Below are 25,585 nucleotides of genomic sequence, written 5' to 3'. Positions count from 1 at the left end.
CGTGAGGGGTAGCTGGAGGGTAGTGGTGGCAGTGAGGGAGTATAAATATATATATGTGTGTGTGTGTGTGTGTGTGTGTGTGCGTGTGATCATTAGAATAATGCGCCCCGAGTTTGACGGTGACAGAACCTGAAGGAAAGGGTGAGAGTTCAGCCACAGAGAATCCAGTAATGGCACACTGTGATGGCCCCTAATAATGAAACAATCCTGGCATGGACACAGGATGACACAGTGGAAAATAATGAAAAGGAACATGTACAATTAAAACTAAACATCCTACACATCTTTGATTGACACGTTATGTCTACAAAATTGGTCTAAAATAAGAAGACTCTTGACGCTTGGAAATAGATTTTGTTCTCATATCTGAATGGTACAAGTGAATCAAAAACATCTGGATGTATCCAGGTGTTCTGTGCCGGTTAGCAAGCAAATTCTAAGAGACCCTTGTCAGCGATTTTACTGAAGGGAATCCAAAGTGTCTACTGCCAGCTCCTACTGTGCTACACACCCCCATATCAAGGCTTGACCCCTGCGGTCGTGATAAAAAACGATGCAAAACCGTCAGAATACGGCAAAGACACACATTCCCTCACACCAGATTCAAGCTCAAATACTCTGCCATTACTACACTTAAGAAAAACTAAAAGGATCTAATCTAAATGATTTCTGATCGTCTTGTGGCTTCCAGCGAAGGATTTAAAAATAATATATGATAAATATTATGCATCTCTGAGTGTGCACCCCCCCCCCCCCCCCCTCCCCTCCATCAGCACCACCGTTTCTGCCTATGCATGTATGCCTTTTCATCTGACACCTACATTTTGAACAAAGATCTTCATAGGAACCTCGAAAAATTGTGTTTTTTTGTTGTGCTTCTTTTTGCGTCAAGAAACACTCTTCAGTTGTAAGTTATTAACAGGGAGCCCCAGAACAATGCAGCTGTAGCTCAAAAGAAAAAAATCTCTCTCCCCTCTTCTTTTAATGCTCTCCTGCCTTTTTTCAATATCAAACACAGGCAGTTACTATCACCATTTTCCAAAGTTCAGATGATTTCCTTATTATTTCAATAAGGGTGGGGGAGAGTCAAAGTGAATAATGATGACAGCTGTGATTCAGACTGACTGTGTGATCTTCTGTGCCGTTTGTTTGGGACTTGTAAGACGAGGAATTACAAGTGTCAAACAGCTGTGAATATGGGTGCTAAATATTTAAACATGTTTTTCAGCTGAAGAAAAAAAAAAGTATAGTTTTTTTTTTTTTTTTTAAAGCAAGGCTTAAGTGTGTATAAGCTGTGCCAGCCTTTGATTCAAATGCAGGAAGAGAAGAAACAGACTACGATGGAGAAGTGCGATGGGGGGGGGGGGGGGGGGGGTGCAGAATCAAACCCTGATTGTACAGATTGGGTCATTCCAAAAGGGACTGACAGGTGAAGTAACTCAAGATGTTTTGTGAACCTCAGGTGTACTCAGGATATGGTCCAGAGGGTGGGAAGATGAACAAATGAGCAGCTAAAGAAAAATAGTTTGATAACATGACAGCCGGTCCAGGATGGTGATTTTTAATTTTGAGTTCTGGTGAATGCTGATGCTTTGTTAGGAACTCTGCTGTGGTAGAATGAATATAGCCTCACTCATACTGTAACATACTGTAGGGAAACAAGTGAAGACATGCTTCAAATGACAAGCTTAACAATGTGACCTACAGAAACAAAACCTGCCTCAAATGGAGCTTAATGTACTTTTCTTTTTTAATACAGCCTTCATTATTTGTTTTTAAAATGATGAATATAAAGTGACATCTACTAAGTAAGTTTCATTATCATCATGATTTTTAAGTGAGTTTCTGACCTAACCAAGGACACAGTGTTATTAAAAGATGACATCACACTTAAAGTAAATGTAAATCAGCATTTACTGTTTGACTAATCTTACTGGTCTACAAATACTACAAAATACTTCGTCTGAACATGAAATCATTCTTCAGGCTTTGTCAGACTGATCATTTGGATATTTATGCTCGTCACATCATCTATCTGAATGATGCTCGGAGTTTAACTTTCTTAAAATAAAGCTCATTTGTTATTGATTATGAATGGACAAACTCAAAGTTAGTTGAAACAGCGACAGTGAGTACTGATTCTACCTTGCCAAACCAGTTCCACTGCATCATCATTGTCATTGTCTTTGTTCACCACCTCATTATAGCATAGTATAGTAGTGGATAGAGTAACACAGCATGTCCCAATCAGAAATTAACTAGTTCATTAGGTTTGTTTTGGGGCCTTTATTGGAGAGATAGGACAGTGGATAAAGTCTGAAATAAGAGAGAGAGAGAGTGTGGGGAATGACATGCAGGAAAGGAGCAACAGGTCGGATTCAAACCCGGGCCACCCGCTTGGAGGACTGTAGCCTCTGTACATGGGGCCCCACTAGACTAAACACTTTGAAAATTATATGAATAGTAATTCATCATTTATGCTGACTAGCGGTGGTAACAGTTTGTTCTTAATTCATAAAAAGCATTTCTGGGTTAGGAAACTTATCAGCTTCATGTTTCTGCTGATTGCACATTGTAGCTTAACCATATCTGCTCAACCAAGATCAGTTACCTTTAAGGTGTTGAAAGTGTATAAATGAAACCTACCAGTATTCCAAAAGCAGGCCCAGTACCGGTCAGTTTCAAGAGTTTCATTTAGACATTAGCATGTTTCTTGGATTTGTTGTCTGTCTGGTGTTATTTGATTTCATTTGAGAATCAGTAAACACATTTAAATGGACAAAAACAGTTACAATCATTCCATGCCGTGCAGGTTGCTCATGATGAGTAATGAAAAACATTAAGATGTAATGAACTGAGTACGGTAACTGTTGGAAATGGCAGCGACATCAATGTAACAATGAATGATAGGTCTTAAACACCATGTAAAAGAAAAATATCAAACATTAATAAAATGTATCAGTGACCACGTAAGAAGGCCTTATGTGAGGGCAGTAAGGGAGAGCAACAGTCTCTCTTAAATGTAAGAACTTGATCAAGTTCTGAACTCAATGAAGCTACTCTCTGCCTTACTTCATTCATCAATATTATTCTTAGACAGGTGTATCAGAGGTTTTATCTTATCTACACTTTCTGACATGTGAGGAAGGGAACCCTAATCTTCATTGAATCCATTATCTCTGACTGTTCAATCAAACATGCAACAACTGAAAAAAACGATTCAAATTTTCTTACATGACAGATGGAGGGCAAATTGAAATTTCAGTGGGAAAGCAGAATTTAAATTGTTAGAGCAGAGCAGCACTTACCTCTTCACGCAACTTTATCAGCTGCATCACGAGGGCAGAAAGAGAAGAGAGAGAGAGAGAGAAAAAAAAAAGATGGAGAGAGTGAGGGAGAGATAAAAAACTGTAGAAATATGGCAGGAGGAAGAGCAGTCATGAGGCTGGGTACAGAATTAACCCTGACGATTTATCTGTTTGCACGTTTAGCATTTGGAGAATCACAAGACAAACACATTAAACGGAAGCTTAACGCTTTTTTTTTTTTTTTTTTTTGAACAAACAAAGATCAAGTCCTGGCGCTGTCACATGAAACAAAGCGAGGGAATGGATCGCTCCATTTGTGATATCAGCTATCATTATCAACAAAAAAAGTCACGTCAAAATAGCTGATACAGTGGGAGAAAGGGGAAAAAATAAGTGCATGAGAGTCTGCACAGTCACAGGTTTAAATGGGGGAATTGTGTTGTATCTGTCATTTTGCTGAATTCTCTGGAAATGGATGAAAAGGAAAGAATGTGCCCTTTGGAGCCCGAGGTGGAGAAACGCTGAGCCATTCCATTTGTACCGCTGTTTGTCAATGCTGATACCCTGTCACTTTTTTTTCATGTAGCTCTCGCTTCTCACTTAAGGTGAATGCTGTTGAAAACCATGTGAGCCATGTATACATTCATACAAGTGCAGGGCTTCTTATTGGGACAGCCACAGATCATGAAAAATGAATCTTAGCATAGCTATACATTTTTGATGAAAGGGAATGGCAAATTTAAAGTGAAGTAAATAAGAAATGCTATTTCTATTCCCTGTCCCGGAAACCCCTTACATCCCTGATAATGAATCAGACATTCGAGGGAGGGAAACAATCCCATTTGCCATTAATTATGCCTAATCACGATTTAAGAGGTTGCTACCCTGGCCTGTTCTTAAGTGAGGGCTGTACGAGAAGAAGAAGAAGAAGAAGAAGAAGGATGGGGCTTCTCGTGGGAATGCAACACGTTTGGCTGAAAAATGGGGGAGGACAGATTTCTTAATTTGAAAGCGTTAAAACAGTGGATTTTTTTTTTTTCATTATTTAAATCCACATTTCTTGGCCAACACTGGAGGGAAGCAGATCTTAAGGCAGGCTAAGAGCCACTATTGCTTCCAGTGTTGTTTTATTTTTTGGTTAATAGGCGCAAGAAAAGGCAAGTTTTTATATCTTCAATTATGAACTTAATTGCAAACTTTTAAGATTTGATAAAGTAGCAGCTGGGAGAAGGGGCACAAAGTGTGTACATATTTAAGAAACAGTTACAAAGTGGAGCAATTAAAGCAACAGCTCCTTCTTCCTGCTCTCGAGACCAAAATAAAATCAGAGAACTTACATTTAACATCTGTTCTTTTTATACTTATTCTATGAAACTGCACTGCCAACATATCTCACCTCTCTTCATTTAACATCGCCTGAAAACACTGTCAGCGCAGGGGGAATGTTTACTATATAAAATACAAACAGAAATTTCCAGTCCTTCCCACAATACAATGCTGCATTCCAAACAGCACGACACACCCCGGAAATTTTCGAGGCATCTCAAAATAGTTCATGCACTTTTTTTTTTTGATTTTTTGCCATTGAAAAACATATATATATATATATATATATATATATATTTAACGATGAAGGATCACTGGAATACTGCAACTATAAAAAAAATATTGTCAATATCTGCAACGTGGGAGGTAAACAAGCATAATTGCATGTTTTTTTTTCTAAAGAGCTCTTCCTTGAGAATGTCTAGAACGAGACGTACTCAAGGATGGAAACCGTCTTCTTCTAACTTAAGCAACAACTCCCCTCTAAGAATGCATTATTGAAGAGGCCAAAGTTTAAAACGACACTGTGGATGTGATTATTTGGGGCTTGAAAAACAACCCAGCGGATCCTGCGATCCCTCACCACCACCCCCCCATCAGTCAATGGGTACCAAACAAAACTTGTTCGAGCTCATTTGTGCCGCCTGACTGATTGCAAGTCCTCGTGAAGGATTTGTTAAAACTATACGAGGTGCCATGTTGAGCTGCGTTTCTTCCTGTCAAGCTTTATTTTTTCCTTTTGGCATCCTTTTCTTTAAAAACAGCCAACGGTGCTCGCGCTGCTCAAGAGATACAGAGCAGTAAATACTGAATATTGTAAATGTTATAATTACTCCTGCATGAGCGCCTTTTCCTTCTGTTTTTGTGATGCCTGCCAGTATTCAAAATTGCACTGCTGCAATTTTTCTGTTATGATAATCAGCAATTTTTTTTTTTTTTTTTTCAAACAAAAGATTTTTTTTTATTTTTTTTTATCCAATACGGAATTCGATACAAGTGGTAATCTGCTTCCTTTGTAGCCTGTCAAATCTGGTCCATGCCGGCTCAAACCAGCACAATCTCTTGTGGCCAAGCCTTCTGCTGTGACTGAAATCGAAACTATTCCGTGTAGTGTTGGTGTGTATGTGCTGCTTTGTGTGTGGTGTCTGAGAGTATGTGTGTGGGGTGTCTGTGTGCGTGTGCTGCATGCAGAAGGAAACAGAAAAGAAAAAAAATGTGCAATAGTAGCCTACCACATTATTAAAAAAAACGAGCGATAGTGCCAATTCAGTCTCTGTCCGCATACAGATAACAAATAAATGCCGAACTCTATTAAATCGTCCTTTAGCCATTATCGCAGGGCCAACACGCCATTTTCAGAACTTATGACGGTCCCCTATTTACTTAGCTATAAATCCTTGCCATGTAACCAACAGATTTGTGACTGGTAATGATCTGCTCAGCCAGGGCTATATGAAATGATCCTGACCTCTTTCAGATCGTCAGGAATTAAATTGACCGACTTGCCCCCGGCCCCCACCATCTTTTCCCCTCTCCTATCGCCGCCGTCTCGTTAGATAAAAAAAAAAAAGGCCTGAAGTTCCGAGCACTCCACTCACAGCACGACCAAGACAAGTATTATCTCTGGAACTTTTTTTTTAAATGAAAATGAGGTAAACACGGCACCTTGGAGAAAAAGGGGAAAAAGAAAAACATCTATCATCTATTTACTTGCTTCTGGCCTCAGTATGAACTCTCTCTCTCTCTCTCAGGCTTTGTTAGTGTTTCAGATAAACTGTTTTAATCACAACTTTTCTATTCTAACATCAGACTCATTTAAAGCTAATTAATACTGTTTTCCCCAAATTTAACTATTTATAACGTATGGTTTAAAAATTCATATTTTCACTCTTCTTATATTTTTTTTGTAAAAGAATAATGAGGAGTATAAAAAGATAAATTTAAGACACATTTTTTAGAAAAATCATCAAGTCACTTTCTTTAGTTTATATGGTTTTAATGATATCAGGTTTGGCCTACATTTTCAAAGATGAGCGAAAAATTACACCTTTATATTTTACTTTTTTTTTTTTAATTTAATTAAGATCAACTGAATTTCAGAATTTAATTTAGGATTTTTATGTAAGCTGACAAATACGAATTGAGCTGTAAAAAGGTTGAATGACACATTGTGTGTACGTTTATTTGTTAAGGAGGCATCCCATTGTTTTTTTTATTTAGTAGAGCCAATATTTTAAAAAGTCAAAATCATATTTAAATGATAAATATTACCAAAATAATTGAGTAATTATTTAATAAATATATAGTATAATTGTCATGAATAACATACCTACATTTCAAATTTAAATAATAAGCACTAAAACAGTATTGTGATTTTAAATCTGTAACAGTAATGCAGAGTTGATCAAATGCCTTTTAAAAAAGTAATATTCAAACATTTTTCTTTGAGATGTGTCAATCCTACATAATATATATGGCTTTTAAATATGTTTGTTTACATTTTTAATGAAAAGGAAATCAGATTTAAAAGGCAATAGGATGTGTGTGTTTTTCCAGCTTCCCTTTGACAGGGTTTGGATTGAACTCATCAGTGTCTCAAATGTGACATCTCTGACAGCGACTCTCCTTCCAACTTGTGCAGAAAATGTCAGAGTCACTTTTGTGTCTCACTAATTTGCCTGGAATATGCATTTCAATTACACATGGAGGCTCGTGATACATATGTTTCTAAGATGTGCAGTTCACGGGTCATCATTGAAATGGAAATAGGAAAATGTTCAAAAAAAAAAAGAAAAAGAAAAACACAAACAACTTTATTTAGCTTGGCTTGGCTGCAAATCATCTAAATATACTCACTTAAAGCACTGTGGGACTAAATGTGTAAATATGCATTTGAGCATTCATCTTTGTCTTTTTTCTTCTTTTTTTCCCAGAGTGCCCGTTTGGAAATGCAAAGTATTTATTTGCATGTGTGCGTCTGTGTATGTGTGTTGCCTTCAGACACTGTAACCCCTCCGAGTTGACAGCCGATTCTAAAGGCAATATATAATTAGTCAAAAGACGTTTGGTCAGAGTTGAGAGTGGCTGCGTTTGAGTGGCAGCTGTGCAGGTGAGAAATAGGTAAGTGCGTCTTAAATGTTAAAACGCTGTTTTTCTGAGTCCGTTGATGTATCGCCGGTTTGATGCGGCTCTACATTGATTCAAAACAACTAAGGTTTAAAATAACATGCAGCATATTTTGGCCCATTAAGATCGCAATGCGAGATAATTGTGTTCCGTCTTCGTTGCCGCCGTCATAAAACTGCTGTGAATGAATCTTTTGTAGCCACTGCTGACGATGAATGAAAACTGCTAATGTGTTCTTTATCCCTTGTTTCTATCCTGCCAATTCAACAGGCTGAACTGATACTCAAACAAAAATGTCAGTCTTTTGTCTTTTAGTACACAATTAACCAATCAGGCCTTTGTTGATAGAGAAGAGATCCAAAAATAAAGAAATCAAAAAGAATGTGAGATTTTTTTTTTTTTTTAATCAAAGGCTTTGATTTCATAGAAATTAGAAATATGTACTGGTTTAAGATTAATTTCAAGGAAGTGCTGCATCAAAATATTGTGTGTATTTTTTTTAATATCAGTTGTCAACAATATCAGAAGATGCATTATTAATTTTGAGCATCTTCGTTGTGAAAGTTGGCCACCCTTGGAGTTTAAAGAAAGAGCAGTGAACAAGACTTTGTAGGGCTGTGTGTGTGTGTGTGTGCGTGTGTGTGTGTGTGTGTGTGTGTGTGTGTGTGTGTGTGTGTGTGTGTGTGTGTGTGTGTGCGTGTGTGTGAACCTTGATGGAGGGTCTTTTATTGGCCTAAGTCCACACCCGGCTGGAGAACAGCTGTGGGACGGTTGGAGTGGGGAGGCCAGTGGGAAAGTGGATTGAAATTTGTGTTAGACTGTGTGTATATGTTTAGCTGTGTGTGTGTGTGTGTGTGTGTGTGTGTGTGTGTGTGTGTGTGTGTGTTTGTGGGCCACAATCTGGCTTTGGCCAGACACTGCTCCCATGCCCTGAGCCCACTCACAAGCAGCCCAGCTTTGCATTAAACAGTGTTCCTTCCGCTTGACTTGGTGACAATACTGTGGTCTCAGCTCTTGATGGCTCCTATAAGGGGCCCCTCTCCTCACCCTAGGGGCCAGTCAGCCACCCACACTGGTGGTTGGGTTTGGACCCCTGATTAGCACCTCACCTGGTTCTCTGAGGAGCTGGCGTCATCCCCCAGGAGCTCGTTGCGCACTTCGTCACTGTAGGCGATACGTGACCTTTTCTGCAGGGGGAGGAGGAGGAGAAAGAAGGACAAAAAAGAAGAAGAGGGAGAGGGGAAACAGAGGAGAGGAGAAAAAGAGAAAAAACAAGAGGGGAAATATGGCTTAGTACTGTCGGCGATGCAAAAAAACACAACAGGCATTCCTTAAGCACGAGAGCCCCCTAATGGAACTCGGTGACAAGTGACACACTTGCCGGTTGTCTGAATGCGTGTCTCTGTGTGGGTTAGTGTACCTCTGCAACACATGAACTGAAAACAACATGTCTAGGTTTGTGCCCATGCCTCCCATCCGAGGTGAGCTACTCTACCTAGTGCACTTGTGCCACAGCAGTGGCAGAAAGGACTCCCCCCCCCCCAACAAGCTTGCCCACTTAAACAAATATAAGTTGAGGGATGAAAACCCTGATCTCGTGTGCATGGAGAGGCTGTGGAACAGGGGGACAGGGGAGAGGGCCGTGGAGATGTATTATGAGGAAGTATCACTTGTCAGTGCTAAATCTTTTCTGGGGGCTGTCACTGCTGTCATCTCAGTGCTGTGGCAGGCTCTGTGATAACACCAATGCTGAGACTCAGACAGGGAATAATTCATCACCCATTGGCGGCCCATCGGATTTGGGGTTGCCTCTCTCTCCCTCAAACACACACACACACACACACACACACACACATATATAAACCCTTACTCTCTCTCACTCTCTCTCTCTCTCTCTTTCTGTCTCTAGATAGGCTGGAATAAGAGGGAATGCCATGTCCAAAAAAAAAAAAGGAGACAAAAAAACAAAAAGACACACACATTTCATACACACTTCAGAGCATGCCACCTCCGACTGTCGAAGAGTGGGCTGCCGTTGTACCGCTTGTTTACAGACGCCCGACCCGTGGAAAAAACAGCCTCTTGGCATGCCCTCTAAACTAAATACACACCAGCAAGCAGACACAGAAAGTGTTTACTAAGCCTCCTTCGCGTTCTCTCCCTGCCTTGACAAGGTTTCTAGGTGGGCTGCAGGAGGTGGGCAAAAATCAAAGACGGAACACAAGCAGAGGAATGAAAATATCACTTTTACTCCACTCGAAATTCTTTCTATTTTCTATATTTGCTTAGTTGTGCACTCAAAATAAACAAAACAAAGTCAGAGAATCAGTGAAGGAACACCAATTACCTAGTGGGGACATTTTTTTTTTCTTCTCTCAAATACAGTATCTTTCCCCTGTATCTTTTTATTATCAGAAAAAAAAAAAGTTTGAAGAAGCTCCCGCACACTGTACTTTGATGCTACCTTCTGTAAGAAAAGCACAAATCAAACTTGAAAAAGACAATTCCAACCTCAAGAGTGATCATATCAAGTTCCTTGATTGAAATAACTTTGGAGCCAATCACAACAGGGCCAGTTGATTCTTTTTTTTTTTTGTTGGTCTCTCCTGATAATCTGGAGCAGTGAGTGGAAAGTCATGGCTGATGTGATTTGGTTGTTATTATCGTGATGGTGAGGGCCACAGTTCTCTGGAGTAATTACCGACTAGACCGAGGGCCTGATTGACCTGGACCACAAAAACCCATTAGATAAAGAGTGCACCCAAACAATACTGAACCACGGGGACCTTAGCCAGCCACAGAACGCCCACTGAGGGGAAAAGAGGAAATCGGCAGCGCAGAGTCAAATCAAAAACCCCCCACCCCCACCCCCATACACATTACACTGAAGCACGATGTCAAAATGTGCTCTTAAAGATGTTTTTGTAACAGGTTTTTTTCATTGTGACTTACAAATTTCACCAGGTTAAGTTTATAATTACTGTAAGAGCACTATATTGTATAACAGGAAACAACAACAATTAAAGCCATACAGTTGCAGTGCATTTTTAAAAATCTTTAAATCACTTTTATTCCCCTTCTTTTTTTCTCTTCCATGTAAAATATAGGGAGCATAAAAAATACATATTTAACAAATTTGGTACCCCTTGTCCATGTACTAAAAATGTATCTATTAAATGATCACATTTTGTATAAAACTAAATTTGTATGTATTCTTTTTTTTTTTATTTAACCAGGAAATTAACCCATTGAGATCAGGATCTGTTTCACATGGGGGACCTGGCCATGAGGGCAGCAGCACACGTCTTAATATCACATCAGATGATTACATCAGATAGATTTATTTAAATTCTGATTTGAGCATGCATATAAACACTATCTTGGTTAAGGGGTAAATAAGGGGTCACTGGCCTGCTGTCAGCACATCCAAAGAAACATCAAATTGAAGTCGAAGCAGAAAAACAATAAGCATCAATCTGAAGACAGCTTGTACATAAGGCGCAGACACACGCACGCACACAAACATATTTGTTGCCAGGAAAACACCCACATATTCCATTTAAGTGAGAGTTTCATCTTAAAGAGCTGCAGTGCAACTAAGGGGGGAAAGACGACTTCAGCAGTAATTGAGGCGAGGAAGCCTGGGAGAAGCATTGATTTGAATGTTAAGGCTTACGTCGCCTTCAAACCATGCGCAGGGTTTTTGTTTTTTGGGGTGTTTTTTTTTTTTTTTTTCTTCTAAATATCTGTCTGTTACAGATGAATGTGTGAAGCGTTTCTGCAATGAGAAGAGTGCAGATAACAAAGAAACTATAAAGAGTGGAAAATGTCATTGAAATGAAAGTGTACCTACAGTATACACTCCAGTTTTTGGATTCCCCCTCTGGAAAACAACACATTCCTGAGTGATTACTGTCTTTCCATTTGATGTGAGACACAGACAGCTGTGCAATATTGACTGCTTAATACAGTGACATATTGTGATTATAAGTTAAGGTGTTTGGGAAAAAAAATAGCTGAATGACAAGAGGATGAATGCTAAGGTCAGGGAAACAGATATCAGATATCTTTTCTATATTAAATCCCTCTTTTCTATAAAGAAAATGCACTCAATCGCTCAGATTTTACCTACAGCATGTAAAGACTGAGCTCCGTATCTCTTAGACGTAACCAACTAATCAGGCTTTGTAATCTAAAAAAGAATGAGCGCTTTCAGAAGATACCTTATTGCTCAGGAAAGAAAAAAGGATGCTTTTTTTAATCCTTTTGAAAGGTCTGTCTTTTGTCACTTTTTTTTTTAATCTTGGGTGAGAATTTGCTTCTATTCCCGGAAGCACACAAGGAAAAGTACAAAGGTACATCTTAACTTTATGCAAAGTGGCCTGCCTTTAAAAACTCCACACATGCCGTCAAATGCAGCGATGGAGGTGCTGCTGTCCTGTCAAAAACACACGTTTTTACCTCTGTTGACATGGAAAGCAGACGGGAGGAAAGAAAAAAAAACGCATTCTTCTTTGCCCATCAAACTGTAATTACATATGCATGCATAACAATTCATATCAGATATGCTAATCAGCTCTGCGTAATCCTCTGAGCTGCAAATTATATTTATTTAATTATAGCAAATCTATGGATCTTTCCTTCGTGCAGTTTCTTTATAGTTTGTGGACATGCATGAGTATATCTTGTCGAAATTAGCGCCATTTTTTTTTAAGTTCCTCAGTGGTCCACGAAGAAGAAGGTTAGTCTTAAAAAATGTGTTAGCTTTAGATGCATTATTAACTGTAAAATAACGCCCTTCCACTGGTTTCTGGCAGCCAGCAATAACGGTCTTTGTAAAGTAATAAGAAAAAGTTCCCTATCTTCAAAAAAACAACACAATAATTAAAATCAAATAAAGTGAGATTTATAAACACATTTCAATGCCCTCCAACTCTCCTACATGCTTTTCTCCACTGTGCGACTACCGATACAAGGACGAGCGCAAATGATTGTGGCGCCTGGAAAGCGGCAAAAATGTAAACAGTTCATTAGATGGGAAATAAAAGGCGTAAAAATACCCAGGGGCAGAGTGTAATGAGGGGCCCTGAAGTTACTCCGCGCACGCTCTTTCCTTCCACTTTCTCGTTTTTTTTTTTTTTCCTTCTTTTTTCGCCTTACACACATGGCCAGTGGCATAGCATGAAGAGCAATTAACCATATTCAATTTACAGTACTATGTTCCATTACGGGCTTCTTCACCACTGGGAGAGCGGCAGGGCATTTCCAAATTTAGAAGTAATAACGTTTAAGTCCAGCTCCATGTGTTAGTCTGACACTGGCATTTAACTGTCCATTTTCTTTACTGTTAGAGCCGCTCTTTAAAGTGGGAACTTATTAAAAACCGCCATTAAAATAGAACTTTAGGTGGGCGCACAGTAAAACTTTTCTTCCGCAGTTTAAAATCCTTGAAAAATTAGAAAGCAAAAAATACAAAAAAAGTCAGTTCGGTAATGACATGACAAAATGTCTTTGTGTGCTAGACTTAAAGGTTATCGATATCACTTGCTTTCCTCCCCCTGCTGTGATTTTTTCCCAGGTGATGTGTGGACCAGTGCCAGCACCCCCCTTGCACAAGTGTGTGGTGGGGGTGGGGGGTGGGGGGGGCAGAGGTGGACTGATCATGCGGCATGGCGTTAAAAGGAAGCTGAGACCTTTAAGCAGGCACAAGTATCACAACAGCATCTTAAATAATGCATATCTGCTTGGCAGGGGTTTAAACACAGACTCGCGCACCCACAAAGGGAAAACACACACACACAAATTGTTGCCTCGCGTCTTTTTTACTCTCCTTTAACACAAACAAATCGGGGCGAGGTTGTTCAATTAAGTAAGAGCTCTTTTTCAATGCATTTGATATATTATCAGACAAAGGGAAAGAGCTACAATTGGGATTGTCACAGGAGGGTGTCATTTGTGCCTTTGTTTCATTGTGGTCTTTGGTGTCATCGAATCCTCCACTTCTGACTGCTGCTGTGTGTGTGTGTGTGTGTGTATGTGTGTGTGTGTGCAGCAGTGTTACTGTATGAGCGACAGAGGCTTCTGTGAGCCTTTGCATCCCGGGGAAACCTCCTTTAGAGAGCGTACGCGTGCGACATATGTGAACGCTAGCCCGGTGTGTGTTCTCTCCCCCTAATGGAAGAGCAGCAGTGGCAGAGGAGCCGGAGCCTCAGATAACAGCATGGGGCCTCTCATTAGCTCACAGGTTGGTGCTTTGGTGGCTTTGACGCGCGCCGTATTGTGTTCCACTTGCATGGAAAACCTGAAGGAGTCGCACAGAGGCGGTTGTCGAAAAACACAAATAAAGGTGAATGATCAACCGAGGCGTGGTAATAAATGAGCCTGCGACATTTCTAAACAGGTACGAGGTGAGGAGACTTTTTTTGAGGGGAGTTGGCAGAGTATATCAGCTTCTAAAAGGACTGATTTCAGTAAGAAAAAAAAAAAGGGTTAAGGTCAGAGACAAACTTCTCTTTATCAGTTTTATTCAATAAGATATTAAAATGCCAATGCCAATTTTCACTTTGTATCGCTGAATCGATCATTTTCTATATTGGATCACAAGAGAAGTGGATTTTATCTCAGGGGGGAAATACCAACCGCTTCGCTGGTGAAAGACTATTTTATTCTGATACAGGCCTTTCATGCTCGTACCTCTGTGATACCGGTGGTGTATTTCCCTGTCAAAGTCATTTCTATTGCTAAGTACAGCCGAGATCAGTCAATAAGCCTAACGACTGTACCCACAAAGCGAGAGGCCGAGAGGCGGCAAGAGTAAAAAAAGGAGGAAAGGGGGGGATCGCAAGTGAACTCCAAACAAAAGAGCAAATTCGAGGAGGGCTTTGATTGAAGAAGCGCCATATACTTTTTGAAGGCCGAGGGATCATCTCTCGATGGTTATTTCTTTAAGGCATGAGGGCCCGATTAAACCCAATATTAAAATATGGAGGCGCTTCTAATGAAAAATCAAAGGCCCCGTTTCCCCTCCCACACCCCCCATCCTTCCATCTCTCTTTCCCTCCTTCTCTCATGTTCTGACAGGTTCTCTCCTCTCGCCTGTGGACGTGAAAGGAGGGGACAGGAAGAAAGACAGAGTGAAAGTATGGAAAGAAAGAAAGAGGAGAAAGAAGGAGAGAAAACGGGGAGAGAGAGAGGGTTATAGAGATGAGGGACCTAGGTGCTGGTGGTGCAAAACAGAGACAGACAGCATTGGTTGGAGGAGTAAATCAATAGAGCAGAGCCGTCGGGGAGGCGGGCAGCCAGGGCAAGCAGAGAGGAGAGGAGAGGGGGAACCTGCGCAGGGGCCCGGGCTCCGATCACAACGCTGGCTTCTGGCGTGCAGTGGGGAATAAAGTGGGCCTCCCCGGGTCAGCACCAGAGAAAAAGGTGAGATTAGAGGAAAGTGGAGGAGGGATTTTCACAGAGGGAAGGTGGGAGGGGTGGGAGAGGTGGGTGTTAGAGGATGACGAGGAGAGAAAAAGTGTGTGGAGGAGGAAGGGGGGGGGTGTTAGGAGATGTGCATTGCAGGATACCTGGCAAGCCAGGGACCAACCGGCCCATTAGCCTGTGGCTACCTACATATGGTTCACTGAACCCTCTGCTGAGAGGAGCTCCTCTCCTATCAGTCTTCCCATCTTTTTTAAAGAAAGAAATACCTTCACTTTTAACCCTTTCTCTGCTTTGGAAAGAGGTTCACTCCTGACCTCGATTTATGATTCATTTTTTGTTTGATGTCTATTCTTGGAGTGTTATCTAAAATTGAAAAATGTAATAAAAAAATAAAAAAAACCTAGACACAAAGGGAGAGGAGTCGGGCCTGCTGAGCATGTGCGTGTGCGCATCTGTCAGTGGACACGCACATAAGACTATCTCCTTCAGTGCTTTTGCCTTTTCTTGTAATGTGACCATTGTTGGTGCTGAATAGCCCGCTCATTAGCATAAGAATGCCGCAGCACATATAGGACTTAGCCAGATCATTATCTCTATATATTTATGTATACTTTGTTATTTCACTAGCCAGAACACATTCAAATGCTGATGAGGCCAGGAAGGCCCCCCTCCAAAGCCCTTCCAACATGTGCCCTCCTGAACTTCTCGATACACTTACCAGTTTCCGGGGAGTCTGCAGGTTTTGTGCTGGAATTTGCAAAAGTGGTTCAAAAAATTCGGAGAAACAGTAAACTGTAGGCCAAAGGGGGTTGACCTGCTTACACCTTTAAAGCAGATTTAGAAACAACAGAAACACACTATAATGATCCCAGAAACAAACAGCACACATGAATGATTAACAAAACCAGTGTTTACTGTTTATTCTTTTTGGTAAAGGCAGCAGGAAATGTGGAGGGATCATGTGCTGTTGAGTATAAAAAAATTACATCCATTTAAAGCTTCTTTGATTGATTTTTCTTCTTCTTATTAGTAAACACTTAAAGCCGTGAATGTTTCATGTATATTATGAAAATAACAGATAAAAAAAAAGTTTGACAGCGCAGAACAAACAAGTTCTGGATGAGGGGAACAAATCTAAAAGGGTTTAGTCTCACTGCACGAGTAGAAGGATGCTCTAATGGTGGCCGACCTCTGGGATAATTGTAAAAAAAAAAAAAAAAAAGGACGTAATTCATCTTCCACAATGTAATTCTGATCAAGGCCACAGCCAGAATCCACTGCAGGCTTCAAAACCAGCAGAGAAAAGGCAAAACTGTTGGTCGCTGAAAGCAACAACAAAAAAACACACCAGTTTCCCTTTCTTTGTGGCCCGCTGCCTCATTAGAAACACTTAGGACGAGAGGAGGAAACTAAGTTTAATTGTGTGTCTGCATGTGTATGTGAAGAAAAGAGGGGGTGGATGGCTGTTAGCAGGGGGTTAAAACATGTGTAAACACATAGCCTTAAGTATGAAGGAACACAAATGTAAAGATTTCTTCGGTCTATTCACCCCTTTCCTCTCTCCTCTTCTCGGAGACTTACTTATTAAAAAGCAAATGCTGCTGCCTAAAATACAGAAGAAAAAACACAGACCCAATGATTCATAATGTATTTCATAAATACTTCATGAATGTCTTCGCCATACTTAAGCCAGTCTGGTTAAAAAAAAAAAAAAAAAAAAAAAAAAAAACACTGTCACCTATTCTAGTACCCGCTTGTCAGCACATCACTGGGGAGTGGGTGTCACATGTCACTTCTGGTTTACACTGCTGCGTGGGACAGGCTCGGTGCACGGAAAACCGGGGGTAGGACAGGAAGAAGAACAGAAGGAAAAAGTGGAGGGGAGGTGAAAAGGGGAGTAAAAGGAGGGAGGGAGGAGGAAGGGGGTGTTATCATATCATCGCCCCCATGTCTTTATATTGTCTCCCCCCCCCCCCCCCCCCCTCCCTTATTATCTTTGGCCCCCACTCGCTCCAGTCACTCAATCACACAAGCCCCGAGGACAGTGAGGGGACCTGGGAGGGCCTCGGCTTGCTTCATGGCAGACTCAGCCAGACAAGCGTCTGAAAGCTATACTGATCGCTGTCAGGGAGTGTGGAAGGAGTGCGGCGACTTTGGAGGAGGCCAGGAGAGATAAGCGAGAGAGGAAACGATCGCGTAGATAAGGATAACGGCCGAATTTGCACACTGCCAAACAAAACCTGTGCTCCAGGCGTAATGCAGATATACACCCCCCCCCCCCCCCCCCCCCATCCATACTGACAAGTGTTAACATAAAGAGACGGAGAGGGAGGAGAGGGTGATCTGCCTACAAATTATGGGCTATGTGATTTTCCGCCAGACAACTCCTGACAAGAACTCATCTTGTTAATGACTGTAAAACTATCACGAGGATGACAGTAAAGCAAATGATCTCAGAATTTATTCCCACTTCTCTGTCTGCGGTGCTCTCTCTTAGCGCCTATCATATCTAGAAAATGGTTTGCAAACATGTTTCTTTGTGATAGATTTGAGCTTGTATTTGCTGCAGCTTCAATTTAAGGTCTGGTAAAAAAAGAAGAAGAAGAAGAAGAAGAAGAAGGAGTGTGACGACTTTATGCTTTTCCAGGACGCTTCTGGTCTTCTTTTAGACCTTTAGTGTTACTTTAAAAACATAATTAATTGAATCCTTTACCTTGGAAATACACTTTTATGGCAACTTGATTGCAACTGCCATCACATTTAGTCAAAAGCCGTCCGCTATTAGTCATGCAGACACCACACATACTTTTCAAACACAGATATGGACACACATCAATCACACATAAAACTTAGATTCATGTTCCATTCAATGACGCAGTTTATTATAACTAAAACCCAACCTATCCGTATGATATTATCTTTAAAAAAAAGGAATAAAAAGAATAAAAAATAACTTCATTGCTGCATGAAATTCTGATTATCGTCTCCTTCACATTTCTCCCGATAATGAAACAGAAACATGGCATTTCTGGACAACACATCCTTTTGTCCTTATTGTGACACCGTCCTTCAACCCAGATTTGACCCTCTGCTGCCATTACACCATCAAACCCAATAGAAAAAAAAAAAAAAAAGGCTTCAGCACGAGTGACTAAAGGCTAATCCGTAAAAATGAATCCCATCTTCGTGTCCGTAAAGACGACATGGAAAAGCCTCCAACGCCTCAAATCCACAAAAGGCTCGAGGAAGACATTACTGCGCGCAACAACTTCCATATGAAAGATGTAATTCAGAAGAAGGGAAGAAGATCTATTTGTTTACATCTTAAATCTGCAGAGGAAGTATAGAAAAAAAGGAAAAAAAAATCCCTGTCAGTTGAGGGAGTCCTTTTAAAACTGGTTATGAGTAATTAGACTTTGGTGTCATTGATGGGTTGTTAAGCGACAAGCCATGAAAAGAGTCAATCTGCCTTTACTCCTCTGTGTCTAATAAGAACAAGTAAGCCAAGGCAACCTAAGGCGATTTAAAGTGTCTAACATCCAACTCATGTTGTCTGTTCGCAGGAGTCACCACGACGAGGACAAGGGGGGGGCCAAACAACGAGGACCCTTCAAGATGGATTACAACCACGCTCATTTATAATCGCCACTAGTTTGTTCTAATGTGGGAAGTACAGTCAGTGGGGCCTAAATCTCCCATCAAAACCCGAAATCTCAACGTAATTATCAGCATCTGGTTTAAAAAAAAAAAGTATGATTTCCGAGCTCCTTAAGACAACTAACACAACTTTCTGATAACTTTGCAAACTCTTCTTGAGTTTGCTTTAGGTTGCTAATTGTGACAAACATAATGAGTTTTTCCGACCACTTTGGCAACCTTGAATTGCCTATGATAACTCACTGAACAATTAACCACGCACATTCCCATCGTGAGGAGGGTAAATGAAGGTCATTTCAATCTTCATCCACTTTGCTTGGTTATATTTAAGATGGGAGGGAGGGCTCTCGATGGACATCCGAAGGTAGCGGTTAATATGCAAAGAGTGAAAACAAGTTCCCAACTAAGAAGATCCTATACTTTATGGGATGTATACTTGACTCTAGAATTTAAAGATAAAAAGATCACCTGCTCATGGACAGCTCATGGATGTACAAGCAAACTCAAGAAGTATCTTAAGTTAAACATCAGAGTAATTCATGAGAAAAACAAATTGAATTTAATAAAAAAAAACTTTATGAAAGGAAAGCGGTTACACAGGAAAAACAACTTTAAAAACCCTTGACAAATCCTCATTTATTATATGCAATGATATGATCATGGACAACTCTCAGATGGAGAAGCAAAGAAAGTCAGGGATCATTAAGTTGTCTTCTTCAACATTTACATTTCCTTCCTGATAATTGGAACCAAAAACAAAAAAAAGAGTCGCAAGTCACAGGAGAAGTTTGCCTTGGCCTCATCGACGGTGCGTTTACATTTGACAGACGTCCCATAATCTCATATGAAACACCGTCTCCTCACTCACAAGTTCTCACAAAAAGGTCATGTTCCAATTCATTAGATACAAGCTCTCCACTGAAAGCCCCAATGCTAATTAACTCTAGAAGGTTGCAAGATAATAACCACTTATGAAACTGATATATTGAGGTAAATCATAATTAAGAAATAAAAGAGTAATGAGTACCAACAGCTTTTTATTTTTTTTCCTCCATTGCATTCACCTTGGTGTACCTGGCAAATCAACTGTTCAGCCTCTCAAGGTCGGCTGACTCTTTGGAAAAGCATTAATTATCTCTCTGGGCGGACACTAGGAGGCATTCTATCTAAAGGTTTTTATTGAAAGAAAAGGCAGTTCAGACGTGGTGCACACTTGACCGTGACTGTAGCTGCGAACAACAGCCCATTAGACGATCAGAAATAAGAAAGAGATAGAAGTATCCCTGTGACATGCAAGAGTCCACTACCGCTAAAACCATCATGGAATAAATGAAAGGAAGCATTGAAAGAGGCAAACGGAAATCCTCCAGCCTTAGTTTCAAATACTTCTGAATAGACCTAATTTAAGTGCGTGCACATTTTTTAACTGTGAAAACAGACTTATAAACCTCATGTTTTGATATATATTTCAAAAGGAACAATGATGCTTGGTAATGCGCTACATCTTCATGAAAACGGTAGCTTTCTATTTCAAATTAAGGTTAATCAAGTCAATAAAAGTGCCTTGACCAGAGCTGGAAGAGAACATTTTAAAAGATTCAAATGGGAAGCTTGTCATACCTTGAAACTTAATATCTACTTATTAACTGTTCTAGGATTCAATGATCCCTTCAAGAAAAGACTCATGAGCAGGAGGTGCTTTATGCTATGAAGAAAAATAAATAAATCGAGGGGGAAAAAAACACCTCTGCGTAAGAACTAAGCTTAAATATCAGCAAGAACCGCTAATGTTAGACAGATTCATTTAAATGTGAGAATTTGGAAAACATTTCAAAACGACCGTCCTTTTCTATAAGTTATTAAGTCACTCATATTTATTTTTACCTCCTTAATTAACTTTTAGAGAATGAGCGGTCTGGGAAAAAAAATATGAAAGAAAATTGCATTAAAGTTAGAAGCCAGATTGCTTAAATGCACTCTCTATTAGCTGAGCTTCAACACAAGGACATATTGGTCACATTATTTTAATCTCTATTACAGAGTTTAAAGGATGAGGTCAGACATAGTAATAAGTGGAAGGATTTATCATAGGGAGTCCACTTAAGACATCAGAAAGGCAAAGTAATTGCTAAATGTGCCCAATATTGTCCTTGCCATATACCTCAGGTTGAGGAAGAATTCTTAGAGCGATACCGCCATCTGCTGGAAAAAGAGGTCAACAACGACAGCGGCTAGTGCGAGAGGGAGGGGGATAGTATGCTGATGCATCACAGTCTATCTATAATATCAGACAAAAAGAGACACTTCCTGAGTTTTCTTTGTAAGGTCCACATGATCATGTCATGAAAACAAAGGTATTTTTAATTGTTTCAAATGATGACAAATAAGTACTGCAATCAGTTTTGTCTCACTCTGTTCCCATTGATGCACTGGTGTTCAAGAGTTAAAATAATCAGGTACTTTATTACCTTTATTACTTAGCTACTTTCCTAGAAAAATTGACTTTTTGTTACTTTTAGCCAGCAAGCTGAAGTGCATTACCTCAAATTCTTACCTAGCCATAAAGTTTACAGACATACCATGTAAAGTTTTGTTGGTTTTTTTTCTTTTCGATTTTTTGTTTTGGGGTTGTTTTGGAGGTTTTCTTTTGAGTTTTTTTTTTTTTTAAAGATAAGAGCCACTTGGAGATAGATTTAGAAAAAAAAAATCATGTGTTGATATTTGTGACCAAATGTCCTCAAAGGTTTCAACACATTTTTTAACATTTCTCAAAGTGATCAGGCTGATATTGAGAAGTCAAATTAAGTAAACGAAACCTATAAAGTGGACCGTCAAATGATTATACACTATATCAATTTGTTGTATTTTCAACTTTGATGATATTGTATTTAGATTTGATAGTAAATGTATTATGTTGTTAATACATGTATGTTTGTTAATTTTTTTATGATTTATTTGAGGGGGTTTCGATGCTTTATGTTTGTTTTTTATTTTTTGCCATGTGTCAAATGTAGAGGGTGGGGCTGGGTGATATGAAGTTGGTGAATGTCAATGTGCTTTTGATTACAGAATAACACTAAAATGTATTTAAAACATTGAAATAAACGTGTTAAACAAGCTGGTTTGTTTGACTTGTTTTGTCCTGAGGTGTAAGTTCACTTGGCCTTAAAATCTTTCAGATGGGTTTACATTTTGAGGCACGGACCTAACAATGCAACATGGAGGAACTTTTGAAAGAAAGGACAGATTTCGATACTAAAAATACATACTGACAACAGAGTAGACACAGCTATGAGCTTCTAACGCTTACAAGCACAACTTCATCTCTCTGATCCAGTGGTCCTTATTGCTGAGGTCTCATCACAATGCCCATGTCAGAAAAATCTCACATTTACAATTACCAGGGTATATCATTTTGACTCACTTCCTCGATAGTTGATTGTGTTTGGTGAGACACAGCAGACATCTTGAGACCCCCGCCTTCCCCACTGGGACAGACGACACGTGGCCCCTTTGAAGACGGCGTCTCTGTTTACTTGATAGATTTCATTAAATTAAGCTTACGTTGGGCCTCTTCTGTGCCTGATCAAAGCAGCTGCTAAGAGCCATGTCACACTGCTTGCCCAAATAGCCATCAAACAGGATTGTCATTGTCCTTTTTTAATTCTTTTCCCACTCTGACTTCCTTTATTCTGTTTTGGTCAGGCTGGCATCCCCTCTTTAGCTTCTGCAATGACAGTTTGCCACGACCCAGCACCTCTAAGACCCCCTCAGTCCCCTCTATTAATCGCAATGAAGCTGTCAGCCAAGCCAACAAAGCTCCATCTCATATATACACCTTTGGGATGCCCGTTTGATAAGTTGTCTTCCTGGATGAAATGGCTGGGTTACAGAGGTCGACTCGGGGGCCCTTGTCTGGAAAAAGGAGCAGGAATGAGGTCTCAAGCTGGCACACCGGTGGTAGGAAGACTTCAAACCACGGGGTGAATGGGAGGATGAGAGAGCAGGTTAAGGGGGTAGACACCCGTGGGAGGCCAGTAGGGGGTGGGTTTTTGTGGAGGGAGATTGGGTAGTGAGGGAGTGGAAAGGCCTTGATATCCACAGAAAAGCACAACAAAGCCGGAGCTTTTTACATTAAAAAGAAAGGAGATTGCCCCCTTTTCTTTTTTTTTTTTTTTTTTCAGGAGATGCCTTTTAGATCGAGAGTGTCATGTCCTCCCCGGGCCTGCAGGAAGGGAGAGGCTGAGCCCGGCTATAGCATTTGGCACATCTGAGGCACATCTGAGGGGGTTGAAGTTCTTGCCTTCTGAGCACTTGCATCAGATTTATGGGAGGCCAGATATACGAGATGTAACTCTGTGAGGGTGGGTGATCCTGGTTTAAATGTACACTGATCTGACCACATCACACAGAGAGGTGCACAAATGAAAATAACTGCGGAGTCACGGCTAGACGCAACCAAACTAATCTTTTATTCTTTCTCTACTAGGACTGTCCTGCTGCTGCTACCTTCTGCTTTGCTTTTCAGCAATGTGTGCAATTTAAGAATGCTGTATTTCATATGTGAGGAATTGAGTTATAACTAAGCTTTGGTTTATGTGCCTTGTATTAAAAGTATACTTTCAGAGGGTGGATGCTTACTTCCCCCCCCCCCCCACGTATCCCTTTAGAACAGGCGTAAATAAATGCAAAGTAACAGAAATTAGCAGCAATCTTAGCCACAGCAGGTGCTACCAGCTTGATGATTAGGCAAGCTAAGTGTGGGGAGAAGAAAAGTTAAAGATTAATCATCAGCCAATTAAATGCCCACAGCGAGGTAAGTAAACTGTCTTGGCACAGAGATCTGCTCTGTGATCTCAGTTAGCACATCTCTGTGGCGCGCACACAGATCACTGGCACGCCATATCGCCAACCAAACGGGTAGTTTATGAAGGTTTTTGAGGGGTTTGGAAAGGTGATGGATTTGAAGGAAAGGTGCTTTATTCTCAGATTTTATGCAACACAGTAGTTTGTAAGCATTGCAAGTGATATATGTTGTTAAATGTTTAATATAATAATTAGATTTATATATACAAGGAGGTCAGCTCTGTAGTATAACAGATTAGTGTCCATTTTCTCTATAATATTCATAAGAATGTTTAAAATATCCACTTTCTCGTGGTGTACTCTCAACTTTTCTTTCACTTGTAACAGTGGTTGTTATTTCCTGCAGTCAAGTTCTTCTAGCACGAGCTACCCAACAATCAAAGGGAATAAGTTACATTTGAGAGACCCTTTAAATTGATTTCAAGGCTTTAAGAAAAGTCTGTTGGCTACATAACTTTGTTTGGAACAACTCAATGGCAAGGTTAAACATTGCACCCAACCAACCCCATTTCAGCTTCCTGTGAATTACTCTAAAAGTTCTTCAACGTATGATTCAGTGTTTATTTTCCAGGCCGTTCTGGGGTTGTTGTTTTTTTTTGGGGGGGGGGGTTATTTCACATCACAGTTGATTTGTGTAAGGACTCCTCTCCGCTCTACACTCCAGCTCAAGGTCAGCAGGTTGCATTTACACTACGGGTTTATTATTGGGTTGTGAGCACCAGCACAACAACAACAAGAACAACAAAAACTTTAAAGAGAAAGCAATAACAGACAACAGACTGAACATAGACGCAATTAAGTATAAAACTAATTTTTGCATGGTAATGATTTGAATTCATACAAATAAATCAAAGATACTTCAAATAAAAGGTTGAACTTATAATGTGAGAAAAGAAACAAGCAAGTTATGGATCCGATATAAGCTCATTTATATTGTATCATATTGTAAAATATCATGAGCTTTATTGGTTGCTAACAATGATAACTTAAAGCAAAAGACCCAGAGGACTAGGCGGTTCATTAAGCTTTGATAGAGACTCAAGTCAGGGCATACAGTGATTTATGAATTACTAAACAAGGCCAGATTCTGCAGCAACAACACAAACACACAACCTGTTCTCAATAGGCATCACTAGCTAGTTCAAATCCAAACTCGGAATTAACCCCGATGGAGGCACCCCTGTGCTTCAGTGTAATGCTGTTGGTGAGAGATATTCTGTGTTTGTAAGAGAGAGAGAGAGGGAGTTTTTTTTTACAATGAATGTGCATGTGAACCACATGACAACTTATAGCTACTGTGTGTCATATGCATAGACAGGTTTTTGCTATACAGAGGGACATTTTTAAAATTAAAACTTTAAAAAGAAGATTTGCTAAAAAGTTGGATTAATACAAATTCATCTTTAGTAGGGGCGGGACAAAAATATTGATACGGCAATATTTCGTTATCCTGACTCGTGTGATACAATTATGGAAGTGATACCAAACAGCAGTGAAAAAATACAAGAATCCCAAACTTTTCCTTTTTAGGCACATTTTATATTCTTTAACGAATCAAGTATGGTGATTTATCATTTTATAATTGTCTATCAATTATCATATAATCTCTGTATCGTGACATGGGCTGTGTATCGTGTATCTTATCGTGTATGGTATACTACAGTATCTAATCTTGAGTCATTCTGCAATTCCCACCCCTCAATGTAAATATGTGCCGATCCTTCCTAAGAAATTAAAGAAGGGTTTTTTTTGTACTTACAAAGTCTTTCTCCAGCTTCTCCATCTCCTGCTTGTAGCTCTTCAGCCTGCTGTTGTACATGGCTCGGCTCTGGATGGGGATCTCCCGCACCTCCAGGTCCATCTGCTCCAGCTGA

At 40.1% G+C, this 25,585-nt stretch overlaps 1 protein-coding gene across 4 annotated transcripts in view; it reads right to left on the bottom strand.

Annotated features, from left to right (window-relative positions):
* The window catches only part of vti1a (vesicle transport through interaction with t-SNAREs 1A), a 117,993-nt gene that overhangs the window by 85,238 nt on the left and 7,170 nt on the right, over positions 1-25,585 (bottom strand). For 2 of the 4 annotated variants that reach the window (XM_061028967.1, XM_061028965.1), the window contains exons 3-5: positions 25,471-25,581; positions 8,870-8,947; positions 3,309-3,329 (exon numbers count right to left, since the gene is read on the bottom strand). In XM_061028967.1, coding sequence (XP_060884950.1) covers positions 3,309-3,329; positions 8,870-8,947; positions 25,471-25,581 — 210 coding nt within the window. The remainder of the gene's footprint in view (positions 1-3,308; positions 3,330-8,869; positions 8,948-25,470; positions 25,582-25,585) is intronic. The other 2 variants (XM_061028968.1, XM_061028966.1) reach the window with 1 other exon arrangement.

The sequence above is a fragment of the Labrus mixtus genome, chromosome 21 (assembly GCF_963584025.1).
Source record: "Labrus mixtus chromosome 21, fLabMix1.1, whole genome shotgun sequence".
Lineage (NCBI taxonomy): Eukaryota > Metazoa > Chordata > Actinopteri > Labriformes > Labridae > Labrus > Labrus mixtus.
The sequence above is the reverse complement of the archived record's forward strand: the minus strand, read 5'-3'. Positions and strand labels throughout refer to the sequence as shown.